The sequence below is a fragment of the Mesoplodon mirus genome (assembly GCF_964341445.2).
Source record: "Mesoplodon mirus genome assembly, chromosome: 14".
Taxonomy (NCBI): Eukaryota; Metazoa; Chordata; class Mammalia; order Artiodactyla; family Ziphiidae; genus Mesoplodon; species Mesoplodon mirus.
In genome coordinates this window covers 60,599,691-60,619,455 of record NC_138990.1, presented here as the reverse complement: position 1 = coordinate 60,619,455, position 19,765 = coordinate 60,599,691, and the positions used below count along the sequence as shown (strand labels likewise).

The window sequence follows — 19,765 nt, the reverse complement described above, 5'->3', positions numbered from 1 at the left end:
TAAAATTAATCATTAAATAATCTGATGCTGTTAGCTTTAAAGTTGAATGCTGCATGGTTACAAAGAAGTGCTCTGGATCAAGTCTTAACACAGCATATGAAATAGGTTGTGAACAGAATCTCTAACACTACCAAAGTTAGTAAATGAGTATCTGATAAGTGAACCATAAATATTCCACATTTTTTAAATCAAATTTTTTAACCTGCAGCTCACTGTAGTTATCTCATTTACATAGAGCTCAAAAGCCAGCCAAACTTAAGGAATAGCCCAAATTTTCAGCTATCCATGAAAGATGCACCCTATCATCACTTCCTTTCAAGAATACTCAATTCTCCCACCATTTCTTTATTGCTTGAACCTGTATTTCCCTTCATACAAATCTGTTTCATAACCATCATCAATAGAACTAAAATTTATTGAGGACTGTAAACCAGATACTGTTCATGCACTTGCCAAAAGCTTTACTCTCAGCAACTCCATGAAGAAGACATACATTATTACCTCTATTTTATAAGATGAACAAACCCAGGCTTTGCACTAAGTGGCAGAGCATAATTCAAAACCCAGCTGTCTGGTTCCAAAGCCTATGTTCTAATACCAAACCCATGGTTCCAAACAGTGTGCCAAGAAGCCAGGATACCACAGTGCACTCACAGAGATATTTTAAATGGAGGGGGGGAAGGGGACGACACAGTGATACTCAACATCTGTGGACACCTCACAAACTAGCTTAAGGTAGTTCACACTTTTAACATTAGACAGCACTACATTCCTTTCAATGACATCCTATTTTTCCAAAGCTGGGGTTCTGGGAGTTACTGTGATTAAAAAGCAAGTCCTCATAAAAATCAATGCAATACAGGAAACAAGTGTGACAGTGCCTAATGATTCCAAGGTTTGAGAAGTTGTGCAGTGTCCAACAGGTGCACACATCTCATCAGTATGTAACTGTAGTTTTTAAAAGAATGAAATAAAACGTTTTTTCAATGTATGTGTATTATTTGTTAATTATTTTGTATACTCACTAAGTTTGGCTCTACTTAATACTCGTAACTCTTAGGTATTAATATGGCTAAGCAGCACTGTAAAAAAACTTACTGAGATACTCAAGACACCATCAACAAAGAAAGTTGGGGGATTTCTACACTACATATACTGTATTTTTACATCCTTCTCTTCCATACTTCAAAAAACCCAGCCACACCCCACTCTAATATTATCTATGTCTACTTTTAAAGTAGCATTATTTATGATCACATTTTCTGAAAACTATAATGGAAAAACTCCTGAGTTCAGGGCTAAACAATTATTTTGGGGGTTATACAATTTAAGTACATTTTCCATGTTTTATCAATAATTTGGATTGATATTGCCTTTGGAAAATGTTATTAATTTCCCCTAACTTAATCCAACTATCAGGTATTATATCTCATGTTTTAAAATAAATAAGCTTCTAATAGGTGATATATAAATTGAATTAAGGGAAATCAAATTGTATTTTAAAAAAACAACTTAAGGGAATATTGACTTATGATTTAAGAAAAACAAAGCAGGTGGCAAAGTAACATGCATAGCATGATCCATTTCTGTAAAAAGCAAAAAACAAAAAAAGGAAAGAAGAGGCCCTGAACCAAAATGGCGGAGTAGAAGGATGTGCTCTCACTCCCTCTTGCGAGAACACCAGAATCACAACTAGCTGCTGGACAATGATCAACAGGAAGATACTGGAATTCACCAAAAATGATACCCCACATCCAAAGACAAAGGAGAAGCCACAGTGAGATGGTAGGAGGGGCACAATCACAGTAAAATCAAATCCCATAACCGCTGGGTGGGTGACTCACAGACTGGAGAACACTTATACCACAGAAGTCCACTCACTGGAGTGAAGGTTCTGAGCCCATGTCAGGCTTCCCAACCTGGGGGTCTGGCAATGGGAGGAGGAATTCCTAGAGAATCAGACTTTGAAGGCTAGTGGGATTTGACTGCAGGACTTCAACAGGACTGGGGGAAACAGAGACTCCACTCTTGGAGGGCACACACAAAGTAGTTTGTGCATCGGGACCCAGCGGAAGGAGCAGTGACCCCAGTGGAGACTGAACCAGACCTACCTGCTAGTGTTGGAGGATCTCCTGCAGAGGCAGGGGTGGCTGTGGCTCACTGTGGGGACAAGGACACTGCCAGCAAAAGTTCTGGGAAGTACTCCTTGGTGTGAGCCCTCCCAGAGTCTGCCGTTAGCCCCACCAAAGAGCCCACATAGGCTCCAGTGTTGGGTTGCCTCCGGCCAAACAACCAACAAGGAGGCAACCCAGCCCCACCCATCAGCAGTCAAACATATGAAAGTTTTACTGAGCTCTGCCCACCAGAGCAACAGTCAGCTCTACCCACCACCAGTCCCTCCCATCAGGAAACATGCACAAGCCTCTTAGATAGCCTCATCCACCAGAGGGCAGACAGCAGAAGCAAGAAGAACTACAATCCTGCAGCCTGTGGAACACAAACCACATTCACAGAAAGATAGACAAGATGAAAAGGCAGAGGGCTATGTACCAGATGAAGGAACAAGCTAAAACCCCAGAAAAACAACTAAATGAAGTGGAGATAGGCAACCTTCCAGAAAAAGAATTCAGAATAATGATAGTGAAGATGATCCAGGACCTCGGAAAAAGAATGGAGGCAAAGATCAAGAAGGTACAAGAAATGTTTAACAAAGACCTAGAAGAATTAAAGAACAAACAAACACAGATGAACAATACAATAACTGAAATGAAAAGTACACTAGAAGGAATCAATAGCAGAATAATTGAGGCAGAAGAACGGATAAGTGACCTGGAAGACAGAATGGTGGAATTCACTGCTGCAGAACAGACTAAAGAAAAAAGAATGAAAAGAAATGAAGACAGCCTAAGAGACCTCTGGGACAACATTAAACGCAACAACATTTGCATTATAGGGGTCCCAGAAGGAGAAGAGAGAGAGAAAGGACCTGAGAAAATATATGAAGAGATTATAGTTGAAAACTTCCCTAACTTGGGAAAGGAAATAAGTACCCAAGTCAATGAAGTGCAGAGAGTCCCATACAGGATAAATCCAAGGAGAAACATGCCGAGACAAACGGTAATCAAACTGTCAAAAAATAAAGACAAAGAAAAATTATTGAAAGCAGCAAGGGAAAAAGGACAAATAATATACAAGGGAACTCCCATAAGGTTAACAGCTGATTTTTCAGCAGAAACTCTACAAGCCAGAAGTGAGTGGCATGATATACTTGAAGTGATAAAAGGGAAGAACCTACAACCAAGATTATTCTACTCGGCAAGGATCTCATTCAGATTCGATGGAGAAATCAAAAGCTTTACAGACAAGCAAAAGCTAAGAGAATTCAGCACCACCAAACCAGGTCTACAGCAAATGCTAAAGGAACTTCTCTAAGTGGGAAACACAAGAGAAGAAAAGGACCTATAAAAACAAACCCAAAACAATTAAGAAAATGGTCATAGGAACATACATTTTGATAATTACCTTAAACGTGAATGGATTAAATGCTCCAACCAAAAGACACAGGCTTGCTGAATGGATACATAAACAAGACCCATATGTATACTGTCTACAAGAGACGCACTTCAGACTGAGAGGATGGAAAAAGATATTCCATGCAAATGGAAATCAAAAGAAAGCTGGAGTAGCAATACTCATATCAGAAAAAATAGACTTTAAAATAAAGAATGTTACAAGAGACAAGGAAGGACACTACATAATGATCAAGGGATCAATCCAAGAAGAAGATATAACAATTATAGATATATATGCACCCAACATAGGAGCAACTCAATACATAAGGCAACTGCTAACAGCTCTAAAAGAGGAAATCGACAGTAACACAATAATAGCAGGGGAGTTTAACACCTCACTTACACCAATGGACAGATCGCCCAAAATGAAAATAAATAAGGAAACAGAAGCTTTAAATGACACAATAGACCAGATAGATTTAATTGATATTTATAGGACATTCCATCCAAAAACAGCAGATTACACTTTCTTCTCAAGTGCGCACGGAACATTCTCCAGGATAGATCACATCTTGGGTCACAAATAAAGCCTCAGTAAATTTAAGAAAATTGAAATCATATCAAGCATCTTTTCTGACCACAACGCTATGATATTAGAAATGAATTACAGAGAAAAAAATGTAAAAGACACAAACACATGGAGGATAAACAATACATTACTAAATAACCAAGAGATCACTGAAGAAATCAAAGAGGAAATCAAAAAATACCTAGAGACAAATTACAATGAAAACATGACAATCCAAAACCTATGGGATGCAGCAAAAGCAGTTCTAAGAGGGAAGTTTATAGCTATACAAGCCTACATCAAGAAACAAGAAAAATCTCAAATAAACAATCTAACCTTACACCTAAAGGAACTAGAGAAAGAAGAACAAACAAAACCCAAAGTTAGCAGAAGGAAAGAAATCATAAAGATCAGAGCAGAAATAAATGAAATAGAAACAAAGAAAACAATAGCAAAGATCAATAAAACTAAAAGCTGGTTCTTGGAGAAGATAAACAATATCGATAAACCATTAGCCAGACTCATCATGAAAAAGAGGGAGAGGACTCAAATTAATACCATTAGAAATGAAAAAGGAGAAGTTACAACAGACACCGCAGAAATACAAAGCATCCTAAGAGACTACTACAAGCAACTCTATGCCAGTAAAATGGACAACCTGGAAAAAATGGACAAATTCTTACAAACGTATAACCTTCCAAGACTGAACCAGGAAGAAACAGAAAATATGAACAGACCAATCACAAGTAATGAAATTGAAACTGTGATTAAAAATCTTCCAACAAACCAAAGTCCAGGACCAGGTGGCTTCAGAGGTGAATTCTATCAAACATTTAGAGAAGAGCTAACACCCATCCTTCTCAAACTCTTCCAAAAAATTGCAGAGGAAGGAACACTCCCAAACTCATTCTATGAGGCCACCATCACCCTGATACCAAAACCAGACAAAGACACTACAAAAAAAGAAAATTACAGACCAACATCACTGATGAATATAGATGCAAAAATCCTCAACAAAATACTAGCAAACAGAATCCAACAACACATTAGAAGGATCATACACCATGATCAAGTGGGATTTATCCCAGGGATGCAAGGATTCTTCAATATACTCAAATCAATCAATATGATACACCACATTAACAAACTGAAGAAGAGAAACCATATGATCATCTCAATAGATGGAGAAAAAGCTTCTGACAAAATTCAAAACCTGTTTCTGATAAAAACTCTCCAGAAAGTGGGCACAGAAGGAACCTACCTCAACATAATAAAGGCCATATATGACAAACCCACAGCAAACATCATTCTCAATGGTAAAAAACTGAAAGCATTTCCTCTAAGATCAGGAACAAAACAAGGATGTCCACTCTCACCACTATTATTCAACATAGTTTTGGAAGTCCTAACCACAGCAATCAGAGAAGAAAAAGAAATAAAAGGAATACAAATTGGAAAAGAAGAAGTAAAACGGTCACTGTTTGCAGATGACATGATACTATACATAGAGAATCCTAAAGATGCCACCAGAAAAGTACTAGAGCTAATCAATGAATTTGGTAATATTGCAGGATAAAAATTAATGCACAGAAATCTCTTGCATTCCTATAAACTAATGATGAACAATCTGAAAGGGAAATTAAGGAAACACTCCCATTTACCATTGCAACAAAAAGAATAAAATCCCTAGGAATAAACCAACCTAGGGAGACAAAAGAACTGTATGCAGAAAACTATAAGACACTGATCAAAGAAATTAAAGATGATACCAACAGATGGAGAGATATACCATGTTCTTGGATTGGAAGAATCAATACTGTGAAAATGACTATACTATCCAAAGTAATCTACAGATTCAATGCAATCCCTATCAAATTACCAACGGCTTTTTTTTTTTTTTTTTGGTACACAGGTCTCTCACTGTTGTGGCCTCCTGTTGCAGAGCACAGGCTCCGGACGCACAGGCTCAGAGGCCATGGCTCACGGGACCAGCCGCTCCGCGGCATGTGGGATCTTCCCAGACCGGGGCACGAACCCGTGTCCCCTGCATTGGCAGGCAGACTCAACCACTGCGCCACCAGGGAAGCCCCACGGCATTTTTTATGGAACTAGAACAAAAAATCTTAAAATTTGTATGGAGACACAAAAGACCCTGAATAGCCAAAGCAGTGTTGAGGTAAAAAAACGGAGCTGGAGGAATCAGACTCCCTGACTTCAGACTATACTACAAAGCTACAGTAATCAAGACAATATGGTACTGGCACAAAAACAGAAACATAGATCAATGGAACAAGATAGAAAGCCCAGAGATAAACCCACGCATCTATGGTCAACTAATCTATGACAAAGGAGGCAAGGTTATACAATGGAGAAAAGACAGTCTCCTCAATAAGTGGTGCTGGGAAAACTGGACAGCTCCATGTAAAAGAATGAAATTAGAACACTCCCTAACACCATACACAAAAATAAACTCGAAATAGATTTGAGACCTAAATGTAAGACCGGACACTATAAAACTCTGAGAGAAAACATAGGAAGAACACTCTTTGACATAAATCACAGCAAGATCTCTTTTGATCCACCTCCTAGAGTAATGGAAATAAAAACAAAAATAAACAAATGGGACCTAATGAAACTTCAAAGCATATGCACAGCAAAGGAAACCATCAACAAGACGAAAAGACAACCCTCAGAATGGGAGAAAATATTTGCCAACAAATCAGCGGACAAAGGCTTAACCTCCAAAATATATAAATAGGTCATGCAGCTCAATATTAAAAAAAACAAACAACCCAATCCAAAAATGGGCAGAAGACCTAAATAGACATTTCTCCAAAGAAGACATACAGATGGCCAAGAAGCACATGAAAAGCTGCTCAACATCACTACTTATTAGATAAATGTAAATCAAAACTACAATGAGGTATCACCTCACACTAGGTAGTATGGGCATCATCAGAAAATCTACAAACAACAAATGATGGAGAGGGTGTGGAGAAAAGGGAACCCTCTTGCACTGTTGGTGGGAATGTAAATTGATACAGCTACTATGGAGAACAGTATGGACGTTCCTTAAAAAACTAAAAATAGAATTACCATATGACCCAGCAATCCCACTACTGGGCATATACCCAGAGAAAACCATAATTCAAAAAGACACAGGCACCCCAGTGTTCACTGCAGCTCTATTTACAATAGCCAGGTCATGGAAGCAACCTAAACGCCCATCGACAGACCAATGGATAAAGCAGATGTGGTACATATATACAATGGAATATTACTCAGCCATAAAAGGGAATGAAATTGGGTCATTTGTTGAGATGTGGATGGATCTAGAGAGTGTCATACAGAGTGAAGTAAGTCAGAAAGAGAAAAACAAATATCGTATATTAACGCATATATATGGAACCTAGAAAAATGGTACAGATGAACCAGTTTGCAGGGCAGAAATTGAGACACAGATGTAGAGAACAAACGTATGGACACCAAGGGGGGAAAGCGGTGGGGGAGTGGGGGTGGTGGTGTGATGAACTGGGCGATTGGGATTGACATGTATACACTGATGTGTATAAAACTGATGACTAATAAGGACCTGCTGAATAAAAAAATAAATAAAATTTGAAAATTAAAAAAAAGGAAAGAAATCCTTGTTTTTATACTATTAGTATGAATAAACACAGAGAATTATTTGGAAGGATATAGAGCAAACTGTAAACAGTGGTTACCTAAGGGGAATGAGACTGACAAGGAGGGACATAAAGATTAATAACTTTACTTCAAACATCACTGCATTTGTTTAAAAATTTTTAATCTCGTAATTATTGAAAAAAGAAAAGTCAAGTCTTAATGTTTCCCTTAGGAAAAAATTTTTCATCAAATCCTCTGGGAAAGTTTGGCGACATATATACAATACTTAAGTCAGAAAACTTGGATTCTAGACTCTGCTTCAAAACTCACCAAATATCTGACTTACAGCTTTTCTTTCTTCCTTTTCTTTTTTTTTTCTTAAAGTCTTTTAATGACAAATCTCCATTTCCTTACTTGCAAACTGTAAATTAAAATTTTTATTTTTTTCACCTGAGAAGGTTACTATGCGGATAAATAAAATGAGTGTGACCTATAAGTTATGAAAGGCTATGCAAACAGCGGTCACATATTCTATGTGACCTGAAATTAGTTAGCATAAACACCACGAATGCTAGCAGCACTGGCAGTAAAATGGGAAAGCTGCTTCCTTAGGGACCATTCTTCCCTAGAGTTAATCATCTAAATAGGGTAATACCTGACCAGAGTCATCCAACACTTGTAGCTTCATATTGTTAAACAGCAACTCTGAAAAATGACTATCTTTAACAATAATAATGCTAACTACCTTTTATGGTTGTTGTGAAAATTAAATTAATTAAAATATGTGTAAAGTGCTTAGAGTATACTGCATTTGGCTCATAAAAAGCCATTTTTTGGGCTTCCCTGGTGGCGCAGTTGTTGGGAGTCCGCCTGCCGATGCAGGGGACGTGGGTTTGTGCCCCGGTCCGGGAGGATCCCACATGCCGCGGAGCGGCTGGGCCCGTGGGCCATGGCCGCTGAGCCTGCGCGTGCTCCGCATCGGGAGAGGCCACAGCGGTGAAAGGCTCACATACCACACACACACACACACAAAAAGCAATTTTTGGAGACTATTGTGATTTTGATGGTTATCATAATCTCCCAAGAGTTCATGAGTTAACATATAAAAGTCCCTGTAAACTATTAGGGAATGACAAACGTTAGAAGTGCTAGAAAATTTTTAACACTTAATTAATTTTTATTTTATTTTATTTATTTATTTTTTGGTTGTGCCATGTAGCTTGCGGGATCTTAGTTCCCTGACCAGGGATCGAACTGGGGCCTGGCAGTTAAAGTGCCAAGTCATAGCCACTGGACCGCCAGGGAATTCCCAACACTTAATTTAAATCTATTATCAGGAAAATATCTTTTAAAAACCTACTTAAAACATCTACTTAAAAACCGGATCTACTCTATCTTTTCTCTTAAAGCAGCTAACACCTGGACCTAGAGATTGTCATACTAAGTGAAGTGAGTCAGACAGAGAAAGACAGATATCATATGATAGCACTCATATGTTGTATCTTAATAAATGGTACAAATGAACCTATTTACAGAACAGAAATTGAGTCACAGATGTAGAAAACAAACTTACGGTTACCATGGGGGAAAGGTGGAGTGGAGGGATAAATTGGGAGATTGGGACTGACATATGTACACTACTATATAAAATAGATAACTAATAAGGACCTACTGTATAGCACAGGGAACTCTTCTTAATACTCTATAATGATCTATATGGGAAAAGAATCTAAAAAAGAGTGGACATATATATATATATGTATAACTGATTCACTTTGCTGTACAGCAGAAACTAACAACACTGTAAATCAACTATACTCCAATAAAAAATTAAAAATTAAAAAAAATAAATTTATTCCACCATTTTAAAAAAAAGCAGCTAACACCTACTGAGCAATTGCTAAGGGCTAGCACTGGCCTACCTGCTTTCCACGGATTTTAAAATTTAAATTCAATCTTTCAGACTAAATTCAAAGCAATCATATGTTCTATTTTAATCCTATTGTTTTATAATATTGCTAACCCTTGGTTTTACAATACAAACAAGTGGAATGACAAAATTATGGAGTCAGAAAAACAGGAATGGATAAGAAGCTTATCTAATTCCATAAGTAGCATGTGTCAGTTCAAAAAATTTATATGTCTGTTGTGTTTCAACACAAAACAGCTAACTAGGGGCTTCCCTGGTGGCGCAGTGGTTGGGAGTCTGCCTGCCGATGCAGGGGACATGGGTTCGTGCCCCGGTCCGGGAAGATCCCACATGCTGCGGAGCGGCTGGGCCCGTGAGCCATGGCCGCTGAGCCTGCGCGTCCGGAGCCTGTGCTCCGCAATGGGAGAGGCCACGGCAGTGAGAGGCCCGCGTAACGCAAAAAAAAAAAAAAAAAAAAAAAAACAGCTAACTAAGCTTCTCAAAACTGATTTCAATTTAAATGTAACTTCATTCAAAGGAACTACGATGGTCAACTTCATTCAACTAAATTAAATGAAGAGGTTGGTGTTCCAACCCCTTGTCCCTCTATGACTATCATTTATCATTTCTGAGATTCTGGGATTCTGCCTAGAATCTTTTAACACCATCAACAACAAAAAATAATCAATTTAAACTGATGAAACCTATCAAATGAAAATATACCACCAGAATCATTCAAACCCCATTCAGAAGGGTTGGGTCAAAATTCCTGAAAACTAACATCCTTTCAATGGAAGGGAGAGTGCAGTTTATCCACAATATAAACTTCTTTCTTTACTCCAAATTACAGGTCTAATAGATTTCTGGCTATTCCCTCAAAACTACATGACACTCCGCTATGTAACCATGAAAAATGATTTTGATAGATACATACAGACACGGAGATCTTTCTACAATATATTGTTGAATGAAAAAGCAGACTACAGAATAACAAATATAATGATCTCATTTTTATAAAAATATACACATTCAGAGGCAGGCAAAAAAGACGGAAAAAATAAATACTGCAATTATGAAGACAGCCCACTTAGGTGGGTGGCAAAATTTTTGAGTGTTTCTTTACATATTCTGTATTATATAAATTAAAAAAATATATATATTCTGTATTATCTGGCTTGTTTTTCAATAACTTTTTTTTTTTAGTAATCGGGAAAATGCTGTTTTCACTTCCTAGTTAGGCAAAAACATATGCTTGCTTTTGTCTCAAAAAGCTGCAGGTCAGACTCTCCCCATACAGAGTCCAAGGAGATAGACATCTTTAGAACCACTTACTATTCCAGCACTGACAACCATCAATATTTCTGTATTTAATTCATCTAGAGAAGCAAAAAGGATACAATACAAAAACAAACAAAAAACAGAAGAGCTAGAGATACCACCATTAAAATCCTTTCAGAAAAAAAGCTGGAAACATCAGCCCTTACATTTTCTCTTTTTGAAGTTGTCTCTTCCCATTCTATGGAAAAGAAGTAGATACTTCAACAAAACCTGGGCATTTCCATAGACTCAGAGATCCTTTGAAAAACTTTTTGGCTATGCCTGTATCTTCCACAGCATCTTACATGGTGAGGAAATAGAGTGGCTCTAATCTAGACAGAATAAGTAAGGCAAAACCTTTGTATCACATAACCAAAGGTTGGTTTCGTCTTGATAGCTTTTCAGAGTCACAGAATACTTACACATATTTTAGGCGCTGGCCAGATAACTCAAATTTTAATTGACTGCTATGTAGATGTTGTCAAAAACCCACTTGAAACTACTGGACATTTTGAAGACATCCAAGGAAACTGCTAATTATCTGTTAGTCTGTATTCCCTATTATTGTATCAAGTTAAGATTCATAAAATATTGCAAATGTAAATTAAACTTTTGTGTTCCAAAGGAATTCTTAACAAGATTGCACTTTATATTAGTCTTTGGTTTTTTAATCAGTAATGATAAAAACATCTATATGAAAAGAATTTTGATTATCTCCTCTAAAAATAAGATATTATCTACCATGTCATATATTATTTATATAGAGTCACATGTAAATTCCTTTTAGATTTTATGCTGGGAAAAAGCTTCTTTTACTACAGAATAAGAAATATACAACTCTTACTTCAGTTTTTGTCTTAGCTGCTAGTGGGCTCAGAACTAAATTACAAAACTTTACTTAGTCTAGGTTTCTGGTGTATCTTTCAATACTATGTGGCTCTTGGTCTTTTGTATATCTAATATAGAATCATACCCTCTCTACATGTTTTTTTATGAAACTGCTGCATAGTCAGGCATTAGACAGCTATTGCCAGGAGTTCCCTGGTGGCCTAGTGGTTAGGATTCTGGGCTTTCACTACCGGGGCCTGGGTTCAATTCCTGGTCGGGGAACTGAGATCCCACAAGCCACACGGCGCAGCCCCCTGGAAAAAAAAAAACAAGACGGCTAGTGCCAATGTTGAGAATTTTAATCAAAAGTCACAATTGTGTACAGATGCCTCTGCTACAACAAAAAGCCACAAATTATTTAAATGACAACAAATGCCACAAATTTATTAAACTTAATTTGCAAATTAGAAGATTAAGACAAATGAGGACGGCAACCAAAAAAAAAGGTTTCATTTCTGGTGAAGAAAATAATTTTTAAATATATAGGTCTTGGGGCTTCCCTGGTGGCGCAGTGGTTGAGAGTCTGCATGCTGATGCAGGGGACACGGGTTCGTGTCCCGGTCCGGAAAGATCCCACATGCCACGGAGCGGCTGGTCCCGTGAGCCATGGCCGCTGAGCCTGCGCATCCAGAGCCTGTGCTCCGCAACAGGAGAGGCCACAGCAGTGAGAGGCCCGTGTACCGCAAAAAAAAAAAAAAAAAAAAAAAAATATATATATGTATATAGGTCTTCCCTAATGAAAATATTAAAAGCTTTAAAACTAAGTTTGCTTAATTTTACTTACCGTGTCTTTTCAAAATTAATAGGGCATTTTAATTATAACAAAAAAGACTTACATACCTTATGCAAACAAGTGTCCACTACCCAATTGCACACATTTTCCAGGTCATCAGATACCTCAAGCCTAGATTTAACAAATTCACAGAGCTCCTCATTACTCATAACATCCCAGATCCCATCACAAGCCAAGATGATAAATTCATCCTCTTCTGCTCTTAAAATTTCATAAACCTCAGGCTCTGGAGAAACAAGTTGTTCTGTTGGGCCCTTGCCATCAACACACTTGTAATCATAGTCCCCCAGAGCACGAGACACTGCTAATGAACCATTAACACGCTGTATCATTACGCTGCCTCCTGCATTTTGGATTCGCTCTTTCTCCCTTGGGTTGCAAGGTTTGTGATCTTGGGTAGAAAAGCAGACTTGTCCATTCCTATACAGAACAGCCCGTGAATCACCACAGTTGATGAAGTAAATATGCTTAGGTGAAATCATAACTCCCACTGCAGTTGAGCCGCTCCTGTCCATGCCATTTCTGAGATCTGAAAAGTTACGCATGTATTCATCAATTTTCAAAAAGCCAGTTCTGATACCATTCTTGACGTTTTCCACTGAAGGCTCAAGAGCAGATCCTGATTTTCCAGCTGCCCTAAAGTCTTCATTATTAGTGATGTGTTCTAATAAGTGTGTTGAGCAGTAATTTGCTACTCGGGATCCAGCGTGACCATCATAAACTGCAAAAAACGACCAGTCTTCCAAGCCGTGAGGAATACCTACAACAGCTGTGTGTGCATCTTCCATTTCCACTCTCCATCCTTGCATGCTACTCAGGCCATAACGTAAACCATTCCCAGCACCATGAGCATTATGTTTCTCAGTTTTGGGTTTATCCAAAAATGCACCCATGTTTAGTAATGAATCTGAAAGGAAAAAAAAATGTAAGTGTTACATGTTTAAATTTGATAGAGCATTTATCTACAATATTTTATCTATTTTCTAGTAACTCCTGATCAAGTATATTTTTCAGTATTATCAAAATTTACTGGAACAACAACAAAAAAGAAACCAAGAAAATGTCCCCATATACCCTTCTTCTAGAATAGTAGTTTCTCAATCCTAGTGCATTAAGAGTCTCTGGGGATGGGACCCAGATATCAGTATCTTTTTTTAAATGCCTCTCTGGTGATTTGTCCACCCAGCAAGTTGAGATCCACCATTCTAGGAGAAAGGAAGCCAAGAAACAAAACCTGGTTAAGTTTTTTTTTTTTATTCAATTTATAAGATAACTCTAGGGTTCAATATATAAGACGCAGGAGTGAGAATATTCAGAACTATGCAACATCTTGTTCAATCTACTAAGGTAGAAAAGTATGCTAATATATTTTAGAAAGACTTCCAAAAGCAAGTGTTGTAATCACCCAGTAATCCTGAAGACAACCTCCCAAATTAATTAAAACATAAAATCTCAGTTTTACAAACATGTGATTTTACTTAGGTTTTACTGCACATCAAATAAAAAACTTTACCTCGATTAACTGAAGCCCATTAACCCATAAAAACAAATATAACTTTAATGATGTGCTAAAGAACATACTACTTAATATTGCCGTGTTTCACAATCTATGAAGTAGCATTAGGACAGCTTTTACGCGGTGTTGGCTGACAAAGACTTAAAGCCCATAGAACTGTAAAGTACCACTATGCATCATCCTCCCTCTCAGCTTTACTATTACTTTAGAATAAAGCTTTTCCAATTTCAAATGACTTGGACTGGAACAGTGGGGATGAGAATGCCTGGTATGTTTTCCACATACAATCCTGGCCCTAACACTTGCTAGCTGTGTGACCTTAAGTTTCCTAGTCACTGGTACCTCAAATTCCTTCTCTGTCAAATGGGAACAATAACAATAGTACCTACACCTGACAGGGTTGCAGTGAAGAATGAGTTAACATATAGTGCTTAGAACAGTGCCTGAGACACAGTAAACACCATAAAATGTTTGCTGTTATTATTTGCTCAAAATGCAAATTCCATGGCCCTATCCCCACACCCTCAATTTTTTTTTTTTCCAGTAGATCTCGGATGGGTTCTTCAAAAAAGCATGCTGGTGACTAAGAATCACATTTTGAGACACACTAGTCTAGATCAACTGACTTTCATTTGGATCTAGGTATCTTTGTGAGATATCTTTTTCAGCTGTAACCATTACCTAACTTTACAATAAAACTAAATATTCCTATTCCTAAAAACCCAATGAACCACCATATATAATATTTATAAATTACAGCAATTTTATAACTTTTCATGAGTTATATATAATACTGTACTAATAAATTACAAACACAAATATTTATAAAAAGGAATTTTGGGGGCCTCCCTGGTGGCGCAGTGGTTGAGAGTCCGCCTGCCGATGCAGGGGATACGGGTTCGTGCCCCGGTCTGGGAGGATCCCATATGCCGCGGAGCGGCTGGGCCCGTGAGCCATGGCCGCTGGGCCTGCGCATCCGGAGCCTGTGCTCCGCAACGGGAGAGGCCACAACAGTGAGAGGCCCGCATACCGCAAAAAAAAAAAAAAAAAAAAAAAAAAAAGGAATTTTGGAAGGACAAGATTTTACTCAGACCTAAAAATTAATTTCATTCAAGTATGATAAAAAATTATATTTTGTATTGAGAACAATGTAATAGAATATGCTTATTTGTTAGCACACTGGTTTGATATTTTGATACAATGATTTGAAACCCTAGTTCTAAGCACATTTTAATTTAGATTGTTTTTAATGCTTATTTCACCTGAAAAAAAAAAACCCTTATAAAGATACCTAAACACAAATGAAACTGAATTGTTGACTGTATTTATCACCCTCTTCAATCCCAACTACCAATTATAAAAAAAATGTGTTATCATTTCCCTTATCTTGATGTTCTTCGAATTAAGGGTCTGCTGTTTCACATTTCAAGAAATGGGCTCAAAATTCACAAGAGTTCCTCATCTAGAAGAGTTTTTAAAATAGTGTAGAGGGCCTCCCTGGTGGCGCAGTGGTTGAGAGTCCGCCTGCCGATGCAGGGGATACGGGTTCGTGCCCCGGTCTGGGAGGATCCCATATGCCGCGGAGCGGCTGGGCCCGTGGGCCATGGCCGCTGGGCCTGCACGTCCGGAGCCTGTGCTCCGCAACGGGGGAGGCCACAACAGTGAGAGGTCCGCATACCGCAAAAAAAAAAAAAAAAAAAAAAAAATAGTGTAGAAATTTCTATTTCCAAATTTGTTTTTAATTTAGGGATAAAGAGAGAAGGAAGGAGGGGTTTTCAATAGAAAGCTATAGGAGACCCTAAGAATCAAAGGGAGCCTGGAACGCCAGCTTGGAAAACCATCAGGAAACAGAGGAGCCCTGAGGCTGGGCAGCCAAACACTGTGAAAGTTACACCAAGAACAGCCTTGCCTGCTGCTGCAGTGATCTCTACCTTCCGTCTAATTCCTTTCTGAAAGTCACTTTCTCAAGGTTCAAAGTTTGGGAAACAGGTATCTAAGTACCTAATTGACTGAGCTTCGGTCACCAGCACACCTACTGGCTGTAACTGGGATTGTATTCTTTCACAAATCAGTAAATTTTTTTTTACGTTCAATACTGATCTCATTTTAAAGTTAGGGTTGTCCTGGGCTTCCCTGGTGGCGCAGTGGTTGAGAATCTGCCTGCTAATGCAGGGGACACGGGTTCGAGCCCTGGTGTGGGAGGATCCCACATGCCGCGGAGCAACTAGGCCCGTGAGCCACAATTACTGAGCCTGCGCGTCTGGAGCCCGTGCTCCGCAACAAGAGAGGCCGCGATAGTGAGAGGCCTGCGCACCGCGATGAAGAGTGGCCCCCGCTTGCCACAACTAGAGAAAGCCCTGGCACAGAAACGAAGACCCAACACAGCAAAAATAAATAAATACATAAATAAATTAATAAAATAAAATTAGAGTTTACCAAGCGATCCACCAATTCCATTTAAAAAAAAAATGGCTTCACTTGGTTTTAGACTTTAAAAAAATAAAAAAATAAAAATAAAGTTAGGGTTGTCCCAAACGTCCCTAAAATTAGGGATGTTTAATTCTTTAAACATCATGAAATATCATACATATTTTATATAATGTATACACACAGCCAAAGAGTACTAAAACTACCATACAGTTTAAGAAATAGAACATTATCAAGACCACTGAAGCCTCTTACTATCCTGAATTTTTTTTTTTTTTTTTTTTTTTTTTTTTTTTTTGTGGTATGCGGGCCTCTCACTGCTGCGGCCTCTCCCGTTGCAGAGCACAGGCTCCGGATGTGCAGGCCCAGCGGCCATGGCCCATGGGCCCAGCTGCTCCGCGGCATGTGGGATCTTCCCAAACCGGGGCACACCGGCAGGCGGACTCTCAACCACTGCGCCACCAGGGAAGCCCTATCCTGAATTTTATAATTAGTATTTCTTCTAGTTTAACCATATTCATGTGTGGTTGTTTAGTTTTATGTTTGACACCTTACACTGACGTAAAATACAGTATGTTTTACTCTAGTACTTTTTTTTTCCAGCTCAACACTGTATTTCATTTACATTGATGCATAGAGCTGTAGTTCATTCACTATATGCCACTGTATGTTTGTATCACAATTTTTATCCATTCCACTATCAATGAGTTATTTCTCATTTTTTTAAAGTATAAAACAGTGCTGTTTTGAACAATCGTGGTGCACATATGTGAGTTTTCCTAGAACATATACCTAAATTCCCAAGTGCTTAAAGTTTATATAGATGATCTTCTTTCCCCCAACAAAAATCACAAAACAGGGCTTCCCTGGTGGCGCAGTGGTTGAGTCCGCCTGCCGATGCAGGGGACACGGGTTCGTGCCCCGGGCTGGGAAGATCCCACATGCCGTGGAGCGGCTGGGCCCGTGAGCCATGGCCGCTGAGCCTGCGCGTCCGGAGCCTGTGCTCCGCGACGGGAGAGGCCGCAACAGTGAGAGGCCCGTGTAATGCAAAAAAAGAAAAAAAAATTACAAAACAAACCATCTCCAAACTTTCTTTCACTAACACTACTTTCTTTAAAACAATTACTTTCTTAGTAAGTTTCATCTTGAATGGCATGATTAAGAGTGTATTTTCTTTTATCCAAAAATATCTGCATAGGAATTAGCAATTACTATTTTAAGTTCTCTAACTCTTCAAAAGCAAAAAACTTTGCTATGAGATAATCATCAAAACTCTATGTGGCAGACTGTACCTTCTTGGTCATTTCTCATTTCATTCACAGTAAGCCCTCAGTATCAGCTGGTTCCACACCCTCAGATTCAACCAACCACAAGTCGAAAATACTCAGGGAAAAAAAATTCCAGAAAGTTCCAAAAAGCAAAACTTGAATTTGCCTTGCACCAGCAACTTGTACGTGGGATTTATATTGTATTAGGTAATCTAGAGATGATTTAAAGTATATGGGGAGGTTGTGCATAGGTTATATGCAACTACCACACCATTTTATATAGAGGACTTGAGCATCTGCATATTTTGGCATCACCACTGTAAACAGCTCACTGAATTTTAAAGTTAAAGGTCTTGTTTTTATAAAATTAACTGCACTGATGACACCCTAATAGCTCCGAACTCCTGGTTCAATTTCTTTGCTGCAGTAATTTTCCTATGAATGTTGCAGTGAACAATTTTCACCTTAAGTGACTATGATTTTTCTTCCAAAAAAGGTTATCTCTATTAAAGAAGCATTTACTGTTGAGAATATACATTTGTCTAGCATCTCTTTGCTTTTACTCTTCACTCCTCCCCCCAAAAAACAGACTTTATTACTGAAATAAAACTTAGCAAATACTAAGAGGAAAGTATGTTACAAACACCTATATTTTTATATATATTTTTTATATATATTATAAAAATATATTTTTTATATATATATTTTTACAAACACCTATATTTTAGTCAATCTTAAATCTCCCATGTGTAATTGTTCTCATACTGGTTTCCTCAACTTGGGAATGATTACTACATGTCTCAAAGGCATGTGATGACAAAGGAATGTATTTTAATTTTTGGCCATATATTCTATGTATTATTTCAGTCATTTTGACCAAGGCAGGAAAAACTAGTGTTTCCCCAGTGGTATGCTTTGTCTTTTACTACTCAGCAAGAAACCTCAAAGGGCCTTGTAAACATTTATAATTAAATTTAGTGAAATTTTGTAGTTACTGTATTTAATATTGTATGGCTCTATCAAACACCTCTGGGGGGGAAAAACTCATAAATGTTAGTTTTTACCCTTAGAATGTAATTTTTTAAATGTCTTGCTAATTTGCTATGATTTTATACTATGATTTAGCCATATGTCAAGCACACTATACACTTAGACAAGCTATGGTTTCAACAACAGTAAATAGAGATCCACATTTCAAATAATCTTTGACAATCTCAAATTTTGAGAGGTTGATATTTGAGATTTGATTATATTATAGGTTTTACCCCATAATAAGAGCCCATACTGGGATTAGGAGTTCTAACATTTTTTACGCTGTGTGCTTGTATGTGCTCTATTATAATTAAAATCAATCTAATGTTTTGATAGGAATCTTTCACAGTCACTTGCTCATTTTTTGAAGACTGTTTAGTTAAAACTATATCACATGGAGGGACTTTCCTGGTGGCTCAGTGGTTGGGAGTCCACCTGCCAACGCAGGGGACACAGGTTCGAGCTCTGGTCTGGGAAGATCCCACATGCCGCAAAGCAGCTAAGCCCGTGTGCCACAACTACTGAGCCTGCGCTCTAGAGCCCATGAGCCACAACTACTGAGCCTGCACTCTAGAACACGTGAGCCACAACTACTGAGCCCAGGTGCTGCAACTACTGAAGCCTGCGCCCCTGGAGCCTGTGCTCCACAACAAGAGAAGCTGCCACAATGAGAAGCCCACGCACTGCAACAAAGAGTAGCCCCAGCTCGCCGCAACTAGAGAAAGCCCGTGCGCAGCAACAAAGACCCAATGCAGCCAAAGACAAATTAAAAAAACAAAAACAAAAAACTAGATCACATGGAAATCAATGTAATCACATGTAAACTTCAATGTGATATAGCAATGAATACCAGTGAGGAAGTAAAAATTCTACCGTTCCTTAGGATCTCTCACCAGCCTATGTGACAC

The 19,765-nt window shown here is 38.3% G+C and overlaps 1 protein-coding gene across 4 annotated transcripts in view; it reads right to left on the bottom strand.

The window, feature by feature from the left end:
- PPM1B (protein phosphatase, Mg2+/Mn2+ dependent 1B) overlaps positions 1–19,765 on the bottom strand; it is an 86,911-nt gene that overhangs the window by 23,357 nt on the left and 43,789 nt on the right. For 2 of the 4 annotated variants that reach the window (XM_082643137.1, XM_082643136.1), the window contains exon 2: positions 12,662–13,521. The exons of 1 other annotated variant lie outside the window; for it this stretch is intronic. In XM_082643137.1, coding sequence (XP_082499263.1) covers positions 12,662–13,507 — 846 coding nt within the window. In that variant the 5' untranslated portion in view covers positions 13,508–13,521. The remainder of the gene's footprint in view (positions 1–12,661; positions 13,522–19,765) is intronic. One more of the 4 variants, XM_082643138.1, reaches the window with a different exon arrangement.